The sequence below is a fragment of the Phalacrocorax aristotelis genome, chromosome 2, assembly GCF_949628215.1.
Source record: "Phalacrocorax aristotelis chromosome 2, bGulAri2.1, whole genome shotgun sequence".
NCBI lineage: Eukaryota > Metazoa > Chordata > Aves > Suliformes > Phalacrocoracidae > Phalacrocorax > Phalacrocorax aristotelis.
Genome location: NC_134277.1, coordinates 112,823,575 through 112,848,153, shown reverse-complemented (window position 1 = coordinate 112,848,153; position 24,579 = coordinate 112,823,575). Strand labels below are relative to the sequence as shown.

Here is a 24,579-nt window from a genome sequence, read left to right as displayed (position 1 = left end):
TGTAGAACTGCAAGTCAAAACCTTTTAACTCCTTGCCTACTAACACCCACTTTAACGTGCTAATGAAATCAATGCAGCCTGTACTCGCAAAGCAGAGCCCCACCAGCTTCCACTTTACTGGCAACTTTTTGCATTTTTCACCCTTTTCACAAGGCAAATCAGAAAACCCAGGTTCAGTTTTACATAGACCCTGCTGCCGGCCACTGCAGAGCGGGGCTTCGCGCTGATGGTGCCCGGCGGGAGGCTGGCCAGCTCTGGATGCTTCAGGCAGACAAAACAGTCACTCTGATGGAAAAAATGATGAGACAGGCTGTCTGTAGGGGGGGTTTTCCTACTCCTGAACAGTTTAGCATTAGCTTATTTCATAAAGCATGAGTTTAATGCATTTATTTTTCACCTGTCTTATGTAACTTAGAGGTTGCATGACTCTCATCATCATGGGAGATTGACAGTATCGGGCTTCTTTCACACACTGTTCCCCTGATGGTGTTTCTCCAAGAAGCAGAGTCCAGAGAAGGTTGCAGAACCATGGGTGGGAGGGAGGGTGTGGGTGGGCGCAGGAGCAAGCTTGAAAATTAATGCAAATACGATGGGTATGTCTTGGCTATAGCATTTTACTACGCTTAAGGGCACAACATATATCTTTTGCTTCATCAATATGCCACATTAGCCTCATCTCATTGAAAAACAAAGAAAAACAGCTTCCGTGGAGCCTATAATTCTCTGAAAATTTCTGATACTGAGGTCCTCCTGGCACCATGCTAAACTAGCTTATTTGCATTTGACAAGTAGAATGCCTTCAGAGTTCATGGGTTTAATTGCTTTGCCAAGGTAACGGGTTTAACTTTTATATATTTTGTGTAATATGGTGTAATACTGACAAAATAATAAATTCCACATCCCTTCCTGAAGCAAATCTCTCATTAAAGTCAGTGTGAACTTTACCACAGGAAAAAAAGTGAATAACTGAGCCTGGAATTTGGAATTACCACGTGCCAGACTTTGCAGCAGCGACTGCAGCAAAGCCAACAAAATCCAAAGAATTTGCTTGAGATCAAATCTTTTGCTAGTAGTAAATAATTAATAGGCAATTGTTACTAAAAAAGACTATCTAGGGAAGCTAATAGCTGTTCAGTTTAAATTAAAATGTCTTTTTTTTTCTCTTTAAAACACCTGCCTTTAAAATAAAGTTCATTTCCGTGCCCGTGTGAATTGGCTACGCGGTATGAAAAAGCCTTTCCAAGAATGTCTGAAACATAACAGCTCTCATGACAATTTTCAATAAATCAGTCCTGGCTGGGAGTCTCGGAGGAAGAGAAACTAAATGATGATTAAATTATCCTTTTATCTCTAAAAGTGATCTTTCTGAATCAGGACTGAGGCACTGTGAGGAAATGGGTTCGGAGCACTTATATTTCTGCTATCATGATTCCCTCTGTTCTCTGAAAAGCCAACGTCCCAGATTTCAACTTTATGATCAAAATTTCACAGGGCAGAGGTAGAAAACGGCCAGTGACCTGATGAAGGGATTAGCGTACAGGGTAATGGTAGCCATGCACCAACTAAACTCCTCTTGCAGAAATGCAGGAGACACAGAAATGCACCTGGTATGAAACCAAACTGGGATCCAGCAGCGTGACATGGATGCGGGCCATGTAAACTGGGAATTGCACGGCTAAACCGGGAATAACACCTCCAGAATAAAGGCTCCAGGTCAAAAAAGTACCCAACGGCTCTGTTCCCAGTTATCAGGTTTCCAACCACGTCTGTGCCACTGGGCAGAGCATGTCTGCACTGCCTGCTTTCTGTCCGCCCAGTCTTTGCCTTCTTCACCTCCAGAGGCAGAGGAAGAAGAGGCAGCTGTAAAGGGGACATGATTTAAAGGCAGGCCATGTGCTGCTTGTGGGGCTGAACACCCCTCTCTAGCCGGAGCACATCTGCCTAATACCTTTCATTTACAGAGAGAGGAACATATTATTGCTGAGTATGTTTCCAAGTGGCACCACCTGTTTTGCAAACGGCAAAGTAAACATATGCAGTGGCTTTTTAGCTTTTCAAAAAAAGGTGTGTGGCCATGCTTCTTAGGTAGTCCTATCTAGCTGGAAGAGCAAGGAACACGGTCAGAGCCAGAGGTGGGCAATTCCATAAGCCACTTAGTGATGTTAAAGATCCCAGTTTCAACATCTCCCTGAATAAAAGATACTCTGACAATGTGCCGCAATATTATAACTGGCTTCAAGTCCTATTTTTATTAGTCCAAATGGAAGCAGAATTTGAGTATTTCCTAAAAACACACATCACCGGCATATTTTAATCACATGATTGTTTGAGGCAGTCAATAAAAACACAACTACTGAACTGTACGTATGTTTCAGTATATTTAAGCACCTATTCTTTATTAATTGATGAAGTATTTCAATGGCTCCTTTATGCACTACTAGGATGCTCAGTGGTTTAGAGAGGAGATACCTCACAAACAAATCTTGCCTCATATAAAGCCTGGTTCCTATACTCCAGTGTCATCTGCATGTTCCTTAAAAGTCTTTGAATTAATACTTTAAATATTTATACTGTGACTCCTTTTCCTAGCTTTTGTCGGGAACTAATGGGTTTTCAGTTAATAAATTATATCTTGTACCTTTAATAACTTCAGCAGTGTGTGCAAATCTCTGTTCAATGAAGATGTAGAGACTCACACATTTCTGTCTTAACTGCCACAACAACTGAACAAATTCAATGGATGTTGTACAGTTATTTGCCACTAAAATGTCAACAGAGAGTTTAAATAAAAGGAAATTAGCTGTTCAGGCATAGTGTTCTATTAATCAGTAGACAGAGCTCTTCCTGGTGTCAGAAGTACTGAAGGGACGCAATGATGTGATTGTAAGAGTCTGTAAGAAAGATCCCCCATTTTTGACCTTGAGATACCCATGAATGTTTAAGATGCAAAGCCAGAGGGTCACATTCCAGCTGAGAATTAACAGGTGCGACTTCCAAAATAAACAACGTTGACTGACACTGATTTTTAATTTGACCTGTTGTTTAGAAAATATTTTTGTCTGGTTAATGCCCCAGAATACCAAATACCTTCACACAGTCACAGGTGTTCTCAAATTATCTAAATGCAATGGATTGCATAAAAATGTTATTTAATTCTAGAGCATAAGAATTTTGAGAATCGTGCTGGAAATATACAATGTAGCTCTATACCTTATGAAAATAGTTCCCACCTACAAAGAGATATAGCCAGAGGTCACATAAACATACTTAACACTATGTTTGTTTTTCTAAAAAAACTTTTTTCACTGTATCACATGTACTGTTCATGTCTGAAACAAAGCTCATCTGCCAGCGCTTGTATTAGAAGTCCCCAAATTGCCCAAATGGCTCAGGAAGCCTTCATCAGAGGCCGCTCTTGCCTTCTAGTCAGCACAGAGCAGGAACTGGAGCTCTGCCATTGCAAACGCGGTGCTGCCAAAGCTTATGCCTCAGCTGAGCTGTGCAGTGGAAATTATGGTCATGGGTGGCTTGAGAAGGACTCACCGGGAGCACATCAGGAGGAGGCTGGGGATTATTGCTGCAGTGTCTTGCCTAATTCTATTTCCTTTGGTTTTTTTTTAAAGCTGCAATAGTAAAAATTAATACTTTCATCAAGCTGTACATATAGTAGCGGAAGAAATATAGACCTGCTTGCATCACAGAGTACAACCTCCCTTCACAAGCTGGTTAGGAAAATCTACCTCTGTATCACTGTCGGACACCACTGGTTCTATCCTGTGGCAAAAACACAGAGGAATCAGCAAGGCTTTCCTAATAAAACAAACCGGGAAAAAAGTTTGCAGGGCTGTAAAACGAGAGACTTTTAGACTATCACAGCTGATACTCTCACAAATCAGCGGTGCAGAGCTGTGCTTATTACACAGCAACAGAATCTCTTACAAAATTAGTTATCATTTTTGCAGCAGATCTTATACGCTGCACATAGACAGCTCAGATGACGGCCCCTCTTCCAATGCTTTTCAGTGATTGCCTGGATAGTTCAATAAGTTACCTGGATACCACTTCTGCAAGGACATGTTATGGTTGTATACCACCGCTAATGGATAATTCCCCTTAATTTATTACTTCTACCTTTACAGCGCTTTGTTTTTTTATTAAAAGCATTTATTTAAAAACTAATAAAGCATGTAAGCATTATACTAATAGCTAAGATTGTTTTATGAGATTTGCTGGGGAGAGTTTGGGCTGACACAAATGACATCCCTAGCCACTCAATTATTGTCCTTCCCAGAAGACTGTTCCAGGAGAACATCAATGATTTATCAATATTAAAAGTCAACATGCAATGGCCAGTGCTTTACATCTTACCCATGTCTGTACTTGTACACATTGTAATCCTCAGCAGCGGCGGCCTGGCTCAGTCCCTGGGGCCTGAGATGTTTCCTACAGCCTTTGATAACACTGGAAGGTTAAATTCCCCCCCAAAAATCTACATAATTCTTAGGTCTATATGTTGCTTTATCCAAATTTGTGGCCTCCTTTTTGCCGCACCTACCTGTGTGCTTCTTTCTTCCTGTGCTTCTCACAGTGTTAGCAATTTACAACAGCTTCAAGCAACACAGAAAAATACCCTCCCTGTTTAAATGCTGATTCAGAGTAATTATTGCTCTTGAGTGAGTATAATTTATGGGATAATCATGCAACTCTCTGTTGCTTGCATTCACCTTTTCCCTCTTTTTTAGGAGGCAGCATTGTTCAGCACAAACATTCATACTGCTCATATATGAGAGGGCATATCCTTGACTTATCATCATCTGTGATTTTTTTTCATTTGACAGGTTGAAAAATGCATACACCTATTTTCTGTGATGGCTTTCTTATCACTGTGGGCCTTCCTGGGGCTAAGTCTGCTCAACCATTCAATTTTGATTCTGGAAGCAATGTTAAGGCCATTAGCTGTGTCCATATAAGGATGCTGTTATAAAACTTGACATGCTTATTAATCATAAATTCAGTAGACATTCTGCTTCAATCTTTCTAGGGTCTGCTTATGCTTCATTTATGATGTAAAGCGAGGGTTTGAGGGGGAGGTGGTGTATTTTTAGATCAGTATTTATGTCAGGTAGCAGACAATGTTCAATATTTCCATATCAGTTTCCAGCAAGCAAGAGCACTTAGCTCTTTTCCACTTGTATTGCACATAGTTTGCTCCAGAGTGAGACAGTGAAAAAGTGCAGTTAGAGAAGTTCAAGAACAGGTGGCTGCAGACAAATGTTCGCTCTGCCTTAACAGTGGTGGAATATCACCGTTCCTTTGTCATCATATATTACCCAATATTACTCCAGCATCATGACACTATCATTTAAGGGGTAGGTAAAAACAGCATATTAAGAAATATTTTTCTTCCTGCTCCATTCTGCCAGTGGTTTTAAAAGTGAAACTGCCAAAATCTGTATTCCTGAAATGTTACCTGCCTAAACCCATAGAGCACTGGTGGTTTCCAGGCTGCTAGTTAAATATACTCAGGAAGATTGTGAGTGTATATTCATTTTTGGATTGACAAACGGACTCATTTAAGACATTTGTAATGCATTATACATTCAGCCTGAACTCATGAAATGGCTTAGCGAAGTTCATTAACCTTGGAAAACTTGAATCCATTTCCATGTATGAGGGAGGGAAAGAGACTGTAACCCTCTGCTAGCATGTGCCAGCACATTTCTCTGAGCCCACCAGCCCAGGTTATGTCTGCACCCCTCCCTGGCTACAGATAAGATTTCTTATCACTTGGAAAACAACTGGCTGAAACTCTGTTATAATTGCATTTTCCTCCGATTGCCTACATTTGTTCAAATCCAATAAACTAGAAGTGAAATGCAGTGAGGCAGGAAACATGTAGATCGGCACCAAAGATAATGTGAATGCAGTGATCTGTGAACTGAGGCTCCTGAATTTTGCACATGTAGGAGAGTTGAAGACAGCAGGAGAGGAGGTCAGATTTAAGACCAGAGCATGGGAAGAGACAATATGGGTCACCAGGTCTAGAGTCCAGATCTCACAGGCAACCATATAACAGAATGCCCTCCATCCGTTTATTGAGTTTTGCGTGTAGCAAATTTTCGTGACAATGCACAGGCTGGCACTGTTGTTTTGAATCCTCTGCAAATACTGCTTGTCATCTTCCCTCGTCCAGAAAGATAACGTTAAAAATAAAATACTCCAACCCCTTCCCCTGCTCACTCCAATCCAACCTCCTATTTTAATTCCATTCTTAAATTTTGGTATCGACATTTGCATTCCTTTGAGCCACACACCATTTTCCACCTTTTTGAAGAAGCTTGCCTTGTTGTTAGCTGACCTGGTGGGCATCAGTGCTCATCTTCCGCTTACCTCCACGGCTCCTCAGGTGGAATCATTAACTACAATATCCTGTCTTCCCACAGTCCAATAAGTGCTGAAACCCCGTGGCTGTACACCGCAATTAATCTCTTGTGATGTTCAGGTACAGAACAGATCCATGTTTGATTCCCTCTATTGGGAAGTTGCTCATTAGAGGTTGTAAAATAAGAGAGATGACAATTATGGGTGGGTCTTTCTTCTCCTTTCTTTTTTCTTTTGCCTGTACTTGAGCTCGAAGATCTTATTTTACCTTTGATTTGCTCTATTTTATTTCCTTTAAGGTAATTTTTTTAATGCAAGTTGCTTTTCATGTTCTTTTTTGCACCTACTGGCCTATATCTTCTGCCTCCGGGCTGTGCTCTGTGTAATGCCCTTAGCTCCCCTTAACTGCAACTTGAGTCAGATCTCACCAGCCTTTGTTTGACCATAGAGTGACCCATATTATTTAATAGGATTTCAAATATCGCTGTCATACGAATAATACCTAAATGCATTGCTTTAGTGATTGCTTCAGAGTTGTATTTGTTCATTCAAGCCCTTTGAAGCTAAGCATCTGATATGTTTCCTTAAGTTAGAGCTTGAAAATTTAAAAGTCAAGCTATTAATTGTCAGCATTGAGTCTTCAAATGTCTAGAGGGATGTCTGCCCTTTCGTTTGATAATGTCTCTGATAAATCCCAAACTGAGACACTGGTATGTGTTTTAGGGAGTTTTAATTAGATTCTGTTTTATCATTTATCAGGCATATGAAGGTAAATGCAGAGTTTCTTCTTATATCAGTAAAATTCGTGTAAGAGTCATGGATCTGGGATTAAGGCTCCACAGCAGCTTTGATTGAATTATTTCCTAAGTTCTCTTTTGCAATCATTATTGTAATGGACTCTGGATGGAAATAGCTAAACCCCTTCACACTGGGTCATGTTGATTTGCAGTACTGATTTGTCAAATTTCATGAGGACTAAGATAAAAAGGGCTTTCAATTGGAGAAGCATGCATTTATTTTAAACACAAAACCAGGCATGAAAAACTGGATCATTTGGTGTTTGATTTTATTTCTAAAATAAGTTTACAACTTCCCTCTGGCTTTGTCCCTTAAGACTTTATGATACAACAGCATTTTCAAACACACTTAAATGACTAGAATAAAAAAGAGGTGTATTGGCACAGCAGCAATAAATTTGGCAATACTTAATGTTCAGTCACCTGGTATTTACTGTGGCATGCAGAACCCTACGGAGCCAGGACACAGACACATTGACTTTAACTATGCCTGGAGAGAATTACTTATTTTAAAAACAGTCTATCAAAATCAGCATATTGGCACATTGAGCAGAGAGACTGTGAGACTCTTACTAGATAATGCTGAATTAATGGTCTAGCTTAAATCCCATCTGTCTCTAAACTACAGGTACCACACTTAGGACCCCATGGAAATGCTTATCTCTGCTCGGGACCCCCAGGGTCATCTCTGCATTTTGTTTCCAGAACGGAGCATGGATTTTCAGATTCCAGAAAAGTAGGTAACTAAAGCGACCCATTATATGTGACATACTTAAAAAGCCTTTGGAGGAGGGCCTGGGAGTTCTGCCAGCAGACCATAAAGTCATGCCTATTTTTGGACTCTCTACAACAACCGATGTTTAAGAAAGCCTTGCCAATTTGAGCAACAACTCCAGGAGAGGTGGGGATATTCCCTCATCCCAGAGTGACACATAGCCCCTGGTCACAGGATGCTTTGGGAGTTGTGTACCACAGGCAGCTGAGCTGAATGTCCTCTGGGCACTGAAGTCTGGGAGGAGGTGTAGTCGTGTAGTCCAAAGACAGAGAGAAAGACAGAAAGAAAGACAGAAAGACAGAGAAACAAAAGACAGGAAGACAGGAAGAAAAGAAAGACAGGAAGACAGGAAGACAGAAAGAAAGACAGGAAGAAAGACAGAAAGAAAGAGAGAAAAGAAAGAAAGAGAGAAAAGAAAGAAAGAGAGAAAGAAAGAAAGAAAGAGAGAAAGAAAGAAAGAAAGAGAGAAAGAAAGAGAGAAAGAGAGAAAGAAAGAGAGAAAGAAAGAGAGAAAGAAAGAGAGAAAGAAAGAGAGAAAGAAAGAAAGAAAGAGAGAAAGAAAGAAAGAAAGAAAGAAAGAAAGAAAGAAAGAAAGAAAGAAAGAAAGAAAGAAAGAAAGAAAGAAAGAAAGAAAGAAAGAAAGAAAGAAAGAAAGAAAGAAAGAAAGAAAGAAAGAAAGAAAGAAAGAAAGAAAGAAAGAAGGAAAAGGAAAAGGAAAAGGAAAAGGAAAAGGAAAAGGAAAAGGAAAAGGAAAAGGGAGTATCAATGCATTTTGCATGAAGGCCAGCTGAGTAGGCATGTGATGGACACTTAGATGATCTGACTCCTTCTGTGAGGCAGGCCAAGAAACACTTCTTTTTAGATCGGTTTAGGCTTAGGCAAGGAAAATTCAGGTGCTCTCCTGCTTTCCAAGAATTGCTGTTTTCTTTCTTACGATGCATTCAAAAATGTAACAAAATGACCTTCAAGAGCTCTGTGAAAAAGGATACCTGTGGCAGAGGTGATGTGGCAGCAGTTATACTAAAAGCTACTTCATCCAATTTGGAGAATGTGTTCCAACTTTTTTTCAATTTGATTTGGAAAGCCACAGACTGCAAGTAGCATTTAGCAACCATCCATATTGCTAACAGGCAGGTACAGGCTATTTATGGGTGTTTATGAATGTAGAGGTGACTGTTCATAAATGTACTGATGAATAATAGAACAGGGAATGCTTTCTTTACTGCAGTGGTATCCTCCATGTAATGTCTTCAAATATGTTTATAAATGGTGGCAAATCTGTCACCACACTGGCCATAAGAGGAGAAGACTGACACAGAGGCGCTGTGCACAGATGTCTAAATAAAGCGGGACAGAGCCCTCTGTGTATTCCTGCAGGAGGGTGCTGTGCCCTAGGGCATGTCCATGTGCTAAACTCTCCTTTCCCTGCAGAGGAGTGGGCAAGCACCTAAGGCAAGTGGTTCCTGGTGTTCCCCGGGAGAATTATCATGGGCACAGGCTGAACTGGTGCCCCAGAGGACACAGGTGATACCGCAGTTCAGGACCAGGGGTTGCCTCTGTTTAATATAGCCAGACAGACCACCTATTTGGCTTGTGTACACACAGGGAAATTGTGGCAGAAGTAGGAGCTGACCAACCAGTCATTTATGCATTTTCTGGAATTTCAAAATGCTACTGCAAGTTTGAAGAAAATAAATAAAACCCCCTGTAATTCCATGTAACGTGGGAGTCACTGCTGACCACTGACTACCAGGAGGAATTGAGTGTCATTTCTAGCTTACATACATACGCAAAACCAAATATCTTTCTTTTTATTCCATACTATGGATAGTTTGAGCTTGTCTCCTGTCGAGAAGTCTGCAGAAAAATTTTGCCAAACCTCTTGTTAAATGTGCCCCCGCACAGGCAGTCATTCACCTCCAGCTCCAGTTCTTCATGGGTCAGGCTATCCAGCAGGTCCACATGGGAACGTAATAAAACATTCCAGGAAAGCTCCAGGGACACACAGGCATTAAAGGCTGTTAACAGCACCATAATTAAAAGCAAATTAACAGGAAATCTGAAATTGCCTTAAGAATTGGTCCTGTCTTGTGTCACATCTCATAAATCTCAAATTACCTTTGAAATTTGATTTAGAATTTCAGAAGAGCTGCAAGGTCAACAAACCACTACAAAGTAGTTAAAAACCTACACAATTTGTTTCCTGAGCACTAAGACCAGAGGGTATCTTTGACAGTCTGCATGGCGTTGACACTTTTTAAACCCTTTATTTACTTTAGAGGAAAGGAACAGCACAAGAGTAGATGGTTCAGTAGCTGCAGTTGTATTTGTAGTGACTATTTCTCTGGCATGACTGTTGCTTTCTGCTGAACTTGAAACTAGTTAACCCTTTTTAAGCAAAGCATCCCTCCTGTCACAGGAAGGGTTAGGTAGTATTTTATGCATCCTCCTTTAGCCAGGTATTTATCATAACACCTAGATAATGAAAACAAAAATTTCTTCCGAAAGAGGATGGGTTGAACCTCCCAGCATTTTAGAAAGGTCTATGCTTAAAGATTTAAGGTATTCCTTATTATATTAATACATTTTTAACAAAGCTGAGCCAGAGGAACTATATAAGATTTTTGACTCCATAAAGAACATGAAATTTGCTTCAAAATCAATTACGAACCTATAGGTATATGCTGATGAGACTAGAGGTATGTATTTTATGCCCACCAATTTAAAAGACAATGACAGAATTTGGTTGTGCAGGAAAACAAAATTTAAATTCAGTGTGTCAAGTTGACTATGGATTCATTAAAAGCCTGATGTTATCGGACATTTCATTAAAAGCTCAAATCCTGTGGAAAAGTAATTATGTGATGGTCTCAACTTTTATTGAAAAACAATGCAATTTTCCAGCTCCCCCCCAGCTGCAGAGAAAAGCTCGAAAATGTTTCCCAACTATATTCTAAAGACTCCAAACCTGCAGGAAAAAAAAGGGCCCATAGATAACAGACTTTAAAATTCCAGGTCTTTGTGAACTTATCTTATAATTTTTTTCAGGGCTGACAATCCTGCTTCCTTCAAAAAAAACCTAATCATTTGCATTGTTGAAGAACGTCAGAAAATACAGCTTGTCATTTTTGTCAGGTTACTACTGTTTTATTATTGCTAATAGTGCAGTTTTCTTTATGATGTTCGTTAGACTATAAAGTTCTTCAGGAAGTTTTGGGCTCTTTTTTCCCCCCCACGCTATCATTTTTGTTTGATCAGCGAAGCAATTACTGACTACATTGTATCATGTAAATCCCACTGATTTGTTTTTTGGGGTTTTTTCCCCTGTCAAACTTGAATGCATGAAATCCATTCCTGCTTTCTGCCAGGCTGTGCCAGCCCGGGTCAGTGTTTCACTGGCCTAGCTACCTAAGGGAGGCCCAAAGGAATCGGTCTGTCCCCAGAGCACAGCACAGCACGGGGCAGGGCACGGGGCACGGCTGCAGGCCGCTCAGAGAAAAGTGTTTGAACAAAACCAGCCCTGGACACCAACAGGTCAGGGACCGGTTTTGTTCAGAACTCTAGTTCCTGAGGTGTCCAGATGAGGCCACTGTGGTTTTATTATCCCGATTTCAAGATAGGAAGTTCATTTGGTTACCTCAGAGTTTCCTGTCTCCACAACTGCAAGCCTGCTCAATAGCCTGTTTTTCTGTCGGAGAACAAAGAAAAGGAAATGTTTGGTTTTTTTTTTCCTCCAGGCAGCAGTTACGGTACTTGCGGAGGCAGGAAGGGAACCGGACAATGGAAGCTGCAGATGTGGAATTTCTTTTATAAATCCCCTTTGCTGCTGCTGCTGCTGCTGCCTGACAGGCAATGGAGATATGGCAGTGCAGTAGCAGGAGATGCTGCGAGAGCAGAACAAGCATTTTCGTTTGATAGAGAGCCCCAGGTGAAGACTTCCAACAGCCCAACCCAAACCATACAGGCTTAGTTTCAAATCGACAGCGTGATGCAAAACTCAGGAAGGGTACAGAGTGCTTTGGCTGAGTCACGCTGTTAGGAAATGGGTATTTCTGTGGTGAGAGGCTGGACTGGCCTCTGCCAAGTCCCCAGGCAGTGAAGTCTAATGTGTTTTGGAGATGGGGACGACATTCTCATCCAAAAATATCTGGTCAGCCAGGGGGGAGACTGTCTGCAGGGAGACTGTGCTTCCTTTGTGGTTTGTTTTTGTTTGTTACTAAAAGTGGTCTCCAGAAGGAAGAGCTCTAAAGTAACTGTGGGGACACGGAGGGGTGTGTGAGCCCAGCCACGAGGAGGGATGCTGGCTGCTGGGCCGACCTGCGGCAGGTTCCTCATTCCAGCAGTGTGTGATTAAAAGAAGGGAAATGCCTAACTTTGTAAATGCTTTCTAAAAGGCTTTTTTCTTCCTTTCGCATTTGCCACTGCAGAAGGGAATGCCTTGTTCAAATCCATTTAGGCTCACTGATAATAGGTACATTTTTAACAGCAGCTGGGCAGACAAACCAGGGTCAGGACTCATGAGAGGCTCTCGTTTTTGCTTCTCCACCTGCTTGGGCCTGAGCTTGGCCTGCCATTGGGTTCCCTCTCCCCCACTGAGCCGCTCCTCTGCCTACAGCGGCAGGGTTATCTGGGCAGCGCATATGGATGATGGTTAACAAGAACACTGAGTCAGAGCTTATAGCTGCGATGGGATTTAATATAATATTTGTTTGTAAACTGACAAACATTGGCAGAAAGTTCTTGCGAGGGAGGGATCTGTGGTCTCAGTCAGGCTGCCAACCTGCTCTAACCAAACCGCTACAGCTGGCCTCAGCCCTTTTCAGGCTCATCCAGGCACTCCAGGGAATGCAATATTTCAGCCTCAGAACCAGTTGGTTTTATGCCGTGCAGCCCTGTTAAGGCACGCATTTTAATTGCGTGGGTCTCTCAGCTTGCCACCACCCTGCACGTCTCGCTGTGGTCCTGGCCCTTCTCCTGTTGTAGGGCCCCGTTTGCCAGACACAGCTGCAAGGATGACCCCTCTCTCCCTCTCCTCCCAAGTAGGTGCAGCTTTTTGAGGGATGCAAAACTAAAAAGAGACTGAGCAGTGCTTGGCAGTAAGAAAGAACTGCAGGGACTGACTCCAAAGAGGTTGCTGGAGTGCCCGAACGCCCAGCTGCAGCTTCATGCGTAGTCCTTTAGTATCTGAGCTAATGCAGGGGTTTAAGATGAAGCTCTCTGAAATGAGGTGGTGGGGAGGGTCGACCCATCACTAAATCTTTCAGGCAGTAGCAAAACATCTCCATCTGCTGGAGAGGAAAAACACTGAAAATCTTGTGCTATTTGCTGCAATTTTCACCCAGTTTAAATGGTGCCTGAAGTTTTTGCATATTCTTTTTAGGGTCCCTTGGAGTTTAAACTCACTGCATATTCCTATGGCAATACAATTTCCTTTCATCAGCAGAGCTGGCTTCAGCTGTTGTCGGGTATTATTATACCTCACTGCTTCCTTCCTCTCCCATCAGTCCCTCTATCCTGGAGTTAAATGTCATTTATAGTTCAAGCTATTTGACTGCTAGTCCCTCTGCACCCCAGAATAGCCCAGAAAGACAGGAAAGTCCATGGGGAAAGGGAAATCAAGTGGCTACATTTTCTGCAGCACAGAAGAACCAGACCCCAAAAATCTCGCTGATAGATGTGAAAGTAGCACAGAACGTTTAGGACAGAGTAATTTGGGCAGAACTGGGCGGTATGACTGCTCATACTTGGCGACGTGGGTAGCAAGCAATCATCCAAGTGGGTGCAGATACCACCAGAAAATGTCACTGCTGCAGTGAAGGTGGTATCCTTTCTGAAAAGAAAGAGGCCTATCCTCACCACAAAGGGTATATAAAAGCTAGCACTTTTTACGAGCTTTAATTTTTTCCTCTTTTTTTTTTTTAAGTAAACAGAAAACAAGGACTCACATGAAAAGTTTTTATTAGCATTTCGCAGCGTGCAAAGTTTTCTGCTGGACTGGTAACTACTGCAGGGAAATCAGGAACATCAAAATAAAAATGATTGTGAAAATGTCCTTTAAATCTGCATTGAAATGATGGCTTCCTTGTTCGCTTGTTTTCTTCTATAGCTTGCTTGTTTTTTTTTGAAGTCGCTCTTGTTAATTGTCCTTCAGCCATGGTATGTACCAGATAGCCAAGAAAGCTGACATGGTAAAGTTATATACAGCATCCTTGTGACCTTTTTGCAGCGAAGTTACATATCTGTCCAATAAAGCCAGGCCAAATGACAGTGACAGCTGCCTTGTGGCATTCAGTTTGAATTGAACAGGTTTGCTCACAAGTCAGGAGCAAGTATTTCATTACAGACTGTGCACCAAGACCAACATAAGCCCTCAAAAGTGAAACTTTCCCTCAGCAGCCATGGAAACTGCCCCGGTGGACTGAGATGCACTTCACAGGCTCCTCCTTGTCTCCTTGCTTTGACTTTCCTGCCTCCTGCAAGCTGTCATCCTCTGTTGGCATTTGCATGTTGGTGTAGCACTTGCAGGAGAAGTCACTTCACCTCTCAGGAGAGATCCAGAGTGTTATGGGAACTGAGCACTCGAAGAATGAGCAAAGGAGCATGTTTTTTCTGAGGAAAGGTCCAAAGCTGCCTGCATGGGAAGATGCTCTTCTCTCAGGGAAAGAGCCCAAGTCACTGCTGAAACGGGGATTGCGTTATGTCAGCTTGAGCCTCATAATGAAAGGGATGACCAGTGCACCTGACTTCTTGTGGGGACTGCCTGAGGTGCAGAAACTGAACCTTTCACGCAACCAGCTGGTGGTGATTCCTCCTTCCCTGGGGAAACTGGACAGGCTGGTAGTGCTGAACTTGGGTGGCAACTGCCTCAAGTGTCTGCCTAAAGAGGTTGGGCTGCTGAGGAACCTGAAGGTCTTGTTCGTCAATATGAATCGCCTGACAGAAGTGCCAGCAGAGCTCAGCTTGTGCAGGAAGCTGGAGGTCTTGAGCCTTTCTCACAACTGTATCTCGCAATTGCCTTTGAGCTTCACCGACCTGACAAGTTTGAGGAAACTGAACCTCAGTAATAATCGCTTTCTGCAAATTCCCCTCTGCATTTTTGCACTGAGGAGCTTGGACTTCTTGCACCTAGGGTCCAACAGGCTTGAAAACATTGCAGAGAGTGTCCAGTATCTGGTCAATTTACAAATCTTTATCGTAGAGAATAACAACATACGCACCCTGCCACGGTCTCTCTGCTTCATCACCTCTCTGGAGTTATTAAATGTGGATTACAACGCCATACAGACTCTCCCGGACAACCTCTACCTGCTGCGCCGGCTGCCACGCATCGCGTGGAACCCGATGGACAAAGGCCTCCACATCGCCCACAACCCCTTGTCGCGGCCCCTGCCCGAGGTCGTCGAAGGAGGGCTGGATGCCCTCTTCAACTACCTCAGGGAGAAAAAGGAGCACAACTGAGTTTCCGCTGAGCTTGGGATTAAGCCTGTCATCAAGACTCAGTCATTCCGGAGCGCTTTCCTGCACAGGCATTTCCATCTCATAACGCTCAGATTCCAAGGCTGTGGATGGCTTTAGTAACGGTTGGAGGAAAGCAAGTAAAGTATGATGGTCTTGATTAAGTGTGTGAAGAGTAAACTTTCTAAAAATAGCCACCTCTGTGATGTTCAGTGTTGGTGTGCTTGGGGGTTTTAGGAAAAAAACCCAAAACAACAAATTTGTGATAAAATTTTTGCTCTTTGTTTGACAGAAACAAATTAAGGCAGACTGCTAGAAGTGCAGAAACGTGTATTTGCCATTGCTATTAGGTTGGAAGAATATTAATATAAATTGGATTTTCTATATGTGATTGCAGTTGCACTTTAACTCCTGCTCACTTCTTCATACGCAGATAAACCACTACATAAACAAACACTGCTATCTAAGTGAATCTTGAGGAAAATGTTTAATTTACTTTCAGCAGTGAATATAACCTGAGCTATATTAGCTCACAGACAGTATATTACTGGCCAGTTCAATACCATTTGTTGTTTACCCCACAGCTGTTTGCTGGCCTCTATAAATTACAGGTGAAGATCAACGTCAATGAGGTGATTTCCTAGTTCTTTGGAAGAAGAACCCAAACTTTTCCAGCGCCCTTAGTTCCCCTCCAGAGACAAGCAGCCTTTCTTCTGGAGCTTCCTAGGATGCCGACAGCGGCATATCACATCAGCCAGGAGCAGCATCCACACGAAGCAGAGAAACAAATGTGGGTTTCTATTCCCTCAAATGAAGGCTGTCAGATGAAGTTGCGCGTTACTAGATGAACAACTGCACTCCATTCCCTTTCCCGCATCCCTGCAATCGGTGCCATGGAGTAACTTGACTCAGGAGGCAGTACATCTCCTAAAGGTGAAATATTTCTTTCAGGAAAAGCAGCATCAAACCAATCATCGGCTTAAGTAAGAGCTTCAAAAACAAATACTTGCTTCTGTGATTTTCAGCATCAGCCAGTAGCACAAATGTCAGGTCTTATGTGGTTTCTCATATTGATCTTCTGTGAATGTCCTTCATCAAAGTTTTATCTGGTAATAAAGAGGCAGTATGTAAGAGCTGTTAACAATTTATGCAACCTGGTTTTTTTGTTCCCTCACACCAATGTAAAACAGAAGCAACTCTGTGGAAATCAGTTGAGATAAATGCTTGTAATGGCAGCGTAAAAGAGGAATAAGCCTGTAATTCCTGAGCTAATTAAGAGTATTCAAAGCCACTTTTACAGTGGTTCCTATCCTATGTCAGATCTCAGGAATCAATGATTACTTTCTAAAACATAATTTGCTTGAAATTATGGAAGGCCGTGAAAGGCTGATCCTGCTTCTAGTGAAGTTAATGGACAACCCCTGGCTGAGGGAAAAACTCCTCAGCAGAGGCAGAAGCAGCCTGAAAACAGCAGGCAATTATGTAATTCATAGGTACATGCAAGCAAACGCAGCACCTTTTGCCACGCTAATGTTATCAGTGCGGTATTGAACGTAGCAATGAAGAATCGGTGCTCACAGAATATTCCATTCCGGGGCTGCCTACCCTGATATTCTATCATGTTGGGTTGTTTTGTGTATCGTTTGTTATCTTAATCAAGAATTCCAGTGTTACACCCAGGAATCACAGCTTCCAAGTGTGCAGTCAAGGACAAATCTTATGTTTCTAGCAAACAAGAAAACCGTTTTGAAGGGCACATTTGCTCGAGCGTTAAGCAAACAAACAAACAAAGCAAGTAAACAAACACCAAAGCACAGCTGTTTTCTGATTTTTTTTTTTAACTTATGTTTCAAATGCAAAGATATTTTATATGTAGCTTTGGATGTATTTATTTCATCCGTGCAATGAGATTCATAACAAAGTTCCAAGTTTTTTAATGAACAATACAGCTAATAAATTAATATGTGATACAGTTAGCGACAAGAAATAAAGCTGCAATTATTTATAGAAATACCAACAGATAATTCTTGGAGGGGATTAGGCACAGATTATTAACTTTTCTAAATGTCCATTTCATATCCCTAAGTCTGGTGTTCACGTAAACACTGCAGTCCCGCAATAGTGCTTTGCAGGAAAATTAGATGCCTGTGGCATTAATCACCTGAAAAGATTTTCCACATATCAGTATCCAGGATTATATGACAGCAGATAGCCTCCGATGTGATCTGATTAGAAGAGGTATGCACAGTCATTTACATGGGAGATGTGAGACTGGACTGTGTGTGTTCATTAGGATAGCACTACAGAGCGTGAGAAACAGTGCAGGATTCAAGAAAATGGTCTCCAGGCAGGAGATTAAAAGGCATATTTGACATAATCAAATGCATCTGGAAAAGCAGTTATAATATGAAGTGCAATACCAATAATTTAAAATTCAATTATTCAATTGAATAATAATAACCTTTTACTCAAGCTAATAAACCTTTGTAAGCATACGAAACACATAAAAGTCTCTGCCTTTTTAAACAGCATAATAAAATTCATTGAATAAATGGTACTTTAATGTATAATTCAGATTTTACCATTAAGAAGATAATTTCTACTGAACTGCTTTAGTCTTTCTTTCATTCCTCAATCAAGACCCTTATAAATTGCTTTCTCAGAGATATAGAAAATTATCTCACATGACTAAAGGTAGTGCTCTGAATTCTTTCTGTAAAAAGAAAAGACTGTATATCACTGTTAATATATAGAAATATGCATGAGAGGCAAATAAAGATATATGTATTTGCTTCTGAGAGGAAGTAAGATAGAGAAAGCAAGCAGGAGGCGCAGGAGGGAGATAGCAAGCATGATGTCACAGGCTGGCCCTAGTTCTGAGCAGGGCATTAGCAAAGAATTGGTGGATCTCAGCATTGTCATCTGATATTAGCTGTACAGATGACAGGGAAAAAAGGAGCTGAAACGCTGCAGGGACCGTAGTCATATCTCGTAATATATGACGACAGTACCACTTCTATGTGTATGTTAAGTGACACGATTTTGACTTATGATCTTTCAGAGAACTATATGTGGAATGTTGCACTTGTTTCTAGTACTCGCTGAAGTTTTCTCATCCTAAGTCTCACAGCAGCATAACTTTTGATGCATCTATTATTTTTTTTTTTTGTTATTGGTGGTGGTGTTCTTCAAAGGAATGGAAGAAGTGGGATCTACTCGTGGAAAAGGATACACTCATGGCAGGGTGACTTTTCTGTGGCTATCACTCAGAGAAGCTCTCAAAGAGCTTAGAAAAATTCTTGATGTGGACAAAACAAAGGGCAAAGCACAAGAACAAAGTGGAAAGAACATAGTCAGGGGTCAAATGGTTGGGATAAATGTAAGATACAACAGGGCTATACAATTTGTTCCCCAGCTATCATCAAATACACCGGTGATACATTTGGTGAGGTGAATAGTTTCCACCTATTTTTATTTTAAATCAAAAAGAAAGCTGCAGTCTGTGCAAAGTTTAAAGTCTAGTAAACAAGCAAAGCCTTTGAAAACAGGAAGGTTTCAGGCTCTTGGCCTAACCAAAGTTAGTGACTTCAACCTTTGACTGAAGGGAAAACATTTTAATCTGAAGTGTTGCTGTAACACCTCACTGGAAGTTAAAGCTGAAATCTGTTTTACCTACTGCTCCGCGGATACTGGCCAAACCTGCCACACGGGCAAACTTCCTCACGCTGCTTGTGACTGCTGACTTCCCAAAATCCATTGCAATGGCCCAGCAGCCCCGTGGGGCACCCATGGACATGTAACCTGTCCAGGGACACCAGCCGGTTACATCAGCAAAGCAGCAAGAACCTACAAAGGCCAGTTTCCAAGATGCACCGGGGTGGCATTTCAAAACAGAATTTTTCAGATTCCAGTTGAAAGCTTTTGAAATTCAGGTTAAAGATTTTATTATTGTTTTGTTGAAAAATGTCAACATTTTGTTTTCCAACTTGCCAATACTTTCTCCATACTTTTCTTCATTTTCATCCAAGTTCCTCTTTTTTTGTCAAACTCAAGAACAGTTTCTAGGTATTTTTACTATAAGAATATGCATTCTGCTGTTTAAGCTTTTTAGGATATAAATGAATTAATTTCCTATGTAGCTTTAGGAAACCATATCTTTCAGTTAGTACTTTTAAGAACTTTACAGTCATCCTTTAAGAGAACGAGGATGCATCTAAAAAGTATTGCGTTGATCCTGGAGAGATTTGAACACATTCTTTACTCTGCTAGACCATTACTTGAAAAAACATATCACAGCATGTAATTTCCGCAAGTAGAAAGATCATTGATACTTCAGCTTATTTCCTTAACCAAAGAAAAAAAGAAGCCTAAAGGTCTTTACCACATGAGAGAGAAATAACGATAAAGGGAGATAAAGAAAGAAAGCAAAGAAAATTAACTAATCATCTGGTCAGTATGGTTTCACCAAATTCCAAGGGTAAATTCACTGCATGACCTTCAGATGGCAGTTCTTAAGTGATTCAAGGAGTGTTTCCACATTGCCTCACGCAGTTCTAATAAGTACAATTGATATGTATGAAAAAAAAAAAATTCTAAAATATTAAGGAAACATGCGTATTATTATGTCACATGTGCGTCTGTAGTCCACAGATATGGGAACTGAAATCCCGAAACAGTTAGAGCCAAAGGAAAACTTCCGCTGACTGTAGAAGGACCTGCATTTATATGAGAATGTATACATTTACCATTTTATATATGGCAAAAACAAGATCTAAAAACTCAGTAGATGTTTAAATGGGTACGAGGCTTCAGATATATTGGGACAGAAGTACACTTTAATACTCACATGTGGAGCGAGTCTGAAAATGCTTTTATAAAATTGCATAATCCTTCATCTGTACAAGTAAAAGGCAGAATAATAATTATAAAAGATGAAAAAAAGAGACACTGAAACAGCAATCCTTAGCAACATATTAGGTTATCTGAACACCCTGAATATTCCAAGAGGAAATCCAATTCATATAAACACTTTTTAAAAGCGGGAATTACGTAAGAAATAGTTTTTCTCCCTCCCAGCAATTCAGAGAAAAGCAGACTGCTGGCATTATTAGTTTAAAATTATGTTCATTCCCCACCCCCATTGATTCCGTGTATTTATCTGTGGTGCACCAACGACCACCCAGCCCTCAGAAACCATCCCTCAGCACTGTCTTCTGGAGCCCAGCGGCACTGACAGCGTCCTGCACCGGTATGGCCGCCTAATACAGCGGATTACTTTGCAGAGTTTAGTGACAAAGCCTGAAATTTATACTCCAATGTATGTGGAGTCACATCATGCATGGCTAAAAAGGTGGTTTCCAGTGAAGCAGGAAGTGTAGCAACAGCTTCAGAAAAGGTCATTGCAAATTATGCTGCCTCATAAAGTGAGCTTACCCAGGCAGACTGAAAAAAAGACCAAAGGACAGAGGTTTATGTTTTCCTAGGGCTCAGAGGAGTTTCAGATACTGTAAATTCACTGATGGATAGCCTGTTTTTAATTTCCGCTTCCCAGATATTAAAAAGAAATATTTCTTTTTTCTTTTTTGATACAACTCTTTGAGGGAAATATATGTTTCTCCATTTTCTTCCTGATCTCCAGCTTTTGTGTCACGGGCATACACACAGAAGCAACAAATTGCTTTTCCCCTCTTGCAAAGCCAGCGTTGCCAGGTGTGTGTGGGCGTGAAATGTACCGAGGGTCCGATCTCTCACCCACCACACAAGGAGGGCAGGATGGGGGAGGCTGGCAGGCTCCACAGCCACCGGTCATGAGACGGGTAACCTATCCAAAACAGGTGTCGTGCCCACGACACCAACTGTATGCACCTGCCTTAGAGGTTTCAGGCAGTGGTTAGTCTCCAGACGCTGTTTCTATGGTTGATAGAGAGAGATGGACACATTACTTCCGGGAGGCACCAGGAAACTGGTGTTGCTGAAGTGCCCCATGTGTCCCAGGGTCTCTCCCCACCGGCCAGAGAAAGCTCCAGGACACCTGCAGCCTAATTTAGGCATCTGAAGCAAGGTCAGTGAAGCTGTAGGGTACAGATACCTTCCGTCACCTGGCCTTGTCTCTCCAGCATGTGCGCACAGGACATGAAGCACTATCTCTCAATATGGTAGAGCATTCAGACTTGCTGAGAAGGGTTGGAAGATACATCAGAGAAACACCAGCACACCTACAATGCCCCGTGCCAAATGCTTTCAATGGCAGAAATCCTTTCTCCCTAACTACTAAAATGCTCTGCATCACAACAGGGGTAAGCAGGACACATTTCAAAGAAGCCATTGTAGTTTTTAGAAACGGCATCCCAAAATCAGCTAAAAGACATTACCAAGTGAGTAACAACAAACTGTTGCAGTAAAAAGTCACTTCAGTCTAGAAAACAGTTATTTTTATTATACTTTCCTTGCTTGTTCTTTGTCCTATTTGTTTTTAAAAATGTAATGAAAGTCCCTATATGTATATACAGGTTTTTGTATCGGTCCATGCATGTATATATATTTTCCCTGTAGGGGACAATAGAGGCCATTAGTGGTTCCTAAATTGTTTGCCTGTGTAAGCAGACAAGTCTCTCTGGCATAGAGCAATATAGTGCCCTGTGAATGGTATTGATGGGAGAGCTGAAGAATCCGGAAGACTAAAACCTTCATTTGGGAAATTCATTCAATCAGGAGTGACTTGGCTGAGATAATGCCTTCCCATAGCCATTTCTGTGCACAAGGGTGCTGTATATTTTTCAGCACACTTGCCTCCTCTTTCCAGTTGGAAAATAACACTGTAAAGAATAGATTGTAATGTGGTGGTTGTGTGTTCTGTCCACATACAAATGAAGTTACAAAGATACTAACCTTGAATTCAATTCAGTTTAAAAAATCCCTCTGAGCATGTGTGTGTGTGCTTGTGTGTGCATACGTCTGGAGGTATTTGGGAGGTTTTTACAATGCTTTGCAACGTAGTATCTGAGGAATGCATGAGAGCTGACTGAAAAGCAGCATATTCCACTGCAAATAAAATGCTGTCAATTTAGCATCAAAGCAGTACTTAAAACACATGGTGGTAAATTATGTTGCTTTTGAATTTCTTGTACATTCATTTTTCTGGGTGGTTTTCAGTGTTAGATATCACAAAGTTCATTGGGAATTTAAAATATAGAAGAATTCAGATTCGACTGGGTTTTTTATGGATCAATAATCATACAAGCAGATACACTCATTTTCTGTTAGTCACTAAAATTTTAGTAGCTTTTGCAGTGAATTATTTGAAATGCATTCTTTAGCCCATCAATGAAGAAAAGAAGTTAAATCCTGCACAGCCTGATCTGCTTAAGAAAATTTATAGATCTGACACGCAACTGAATACTTTCAGAATTCAGTTTGGCCTGGGTGTTTTAGAAGGCTCAAATGGAAAACTTTAGAGATTTTTCACACCCAGTTGTCTGGGCTACTCCTAGAGACAGGGGGTGAAACACAGCTGGTTCAAAATTTCGTTTAACTTCAGAAGAACATTAGCAGTTGGTTGTTTAGCAAAAGCTGATGTATATGTTTTAAACCTCCCCTTCAACCTCCATATTTTATTTGGATAAGTTAATGTAACAATCTTTGCTATGAGACTTAATAACCTCTTCTTACACTGTGTGAAAACATAAAGCCAGTGTCTCACAGATTTCAGGTACTACATTTTCTAGTTCTGCTTGGAGAACCAGAGGTTGCTCTGGTCTAAATGATCCATCAGGGCTTGGAGAAAAGAAAGCAAATGAATGTTCTTAGACTTGGTAAGCTTTCAGTTTTGCAAAGTCCATATCAGTGATAGATTTGATGTATTTCTCATTTGGCTCAAAGTTATGACTTTACAGCAGTTAAGATGTTTCACCTTCCTTGGACTAGCATGCAGATATTAGAGTGCATGGGCGAGAAAATTCATCCAGCATGTCCAAATCCTCATAAGGGGTAGCCTTAGGGGAGGGTGTGGAAATTCACCAGGGACTCCAAATGGTGTATCAGGTGTCCATTAGAGAGGCTATTTAATGTTCTTCAGCTAGGCTAATATGTTGCAAAGCAGTGACATTTCAAGACTTATCCGTGAAGATAATAGCTCTTCTCAGTAAGTAATTTTCACATTTACATCAATCTAGCATAGTCTAGATTTGGATAAAGAGAAGCACCACTTTTCTCTTGCCAGTGTTGCCAGGGTGATGAGACACCAAACTGGGATTTCTGCAACAGTCCCCTGTCTCTCTCGTGTACTCCCCAACAAGCGGTTGGCTATTCTGAGCAGGACCTAGGCTCGTGCGCATATTCAACAACAAATACACAGCAGAAGGCCTCATTTTTGCCTTGCAGCAGTTCATACTAGCAACAGTATATTTTAAAATATTAGATAAATAACAGATATAAGGGCATCAAGGGGGAAAGAATTGCCACTTCAGAGGCTACTGCTAGACATCTAGTCACTTTAGTAAGAAGCCAGGACAGCTGATGTACAGTTTTTTCTATACTAGCTATCTGCATTTTCCCACTGATTTCTGTTGCCTTTTTATTTTCATTTGTCCTTCCTCCTTGTCTTATTATGTTATCTCTTTTCTATGGCTACCCACTCTGCTTCGTCTTTGTGTTTTGCCTTTTTGTCTCTTATTAACAAGTTTCAACATTTTTAATTAAAGTTGATTGCTTGACTGATGCCAGTTCAACACTCCTTTTCTGAATTTGCCCTTCAAAACAAGTTAATCATTAGTAGAGACCTGTCTTCATCAACTACACAGGGGCATAGCAAAAAAAAAAAAAAAACAAACCAGAAAAAGAAGAAGAAAAAAGAAAAACAGCAAATGGAATGAGTGAAAAATGGCAAACAAGCCTCAGGAAGCAGTAACTAGCCTGAAGAGCAGAATATACTTTGCACTTAGTGGCATTTTCCCGTGCCCCTGTAGCTCGTAAATCCACAGTCTCCAAAACAATTCTAGATGGACATTTATGTTAACCAGCTACTGAAGCGCCATTGCAAATGTTAAAGACATAAGAAAGAGTCTATGCACAACTGTGAACAGACAAGAAGTCCTGTCCTCGCCTGACCTCCTGTGCAGCGGTCCCCTCCTGTTCCCAGCGAAGCTCTACATAAATTCACTGCCTCTGTTAACT

The 24,579-nt window shown here is 41.2% G+C and overlaps 1 protein-coding gene across 1 annotated transcript; it reads left to right on the top strand.

The window, feature by feature from the left end:
* Window positions 1-14,348: 14,348 nt before the first annotated feature.
* Window positions 14,349-16,547, top strand: LRRC30 (leucine rich repeat containing 30). The gene is given in 2 exon segments (XM_075086161.1): window positions 14,349-15,553; window positions 15,993-16,547. A coding segment is annotated over 1 exon segment (1,035 nt). The 5' UTR covers window positions 14,349-14,376; the 3' UTR covers window positions 15,412-15,553; window positions 15,993-16,547.
* The last annotated feature ends 8,032 nt before the right edge of the window (window positions 16,548-24,579 follow it).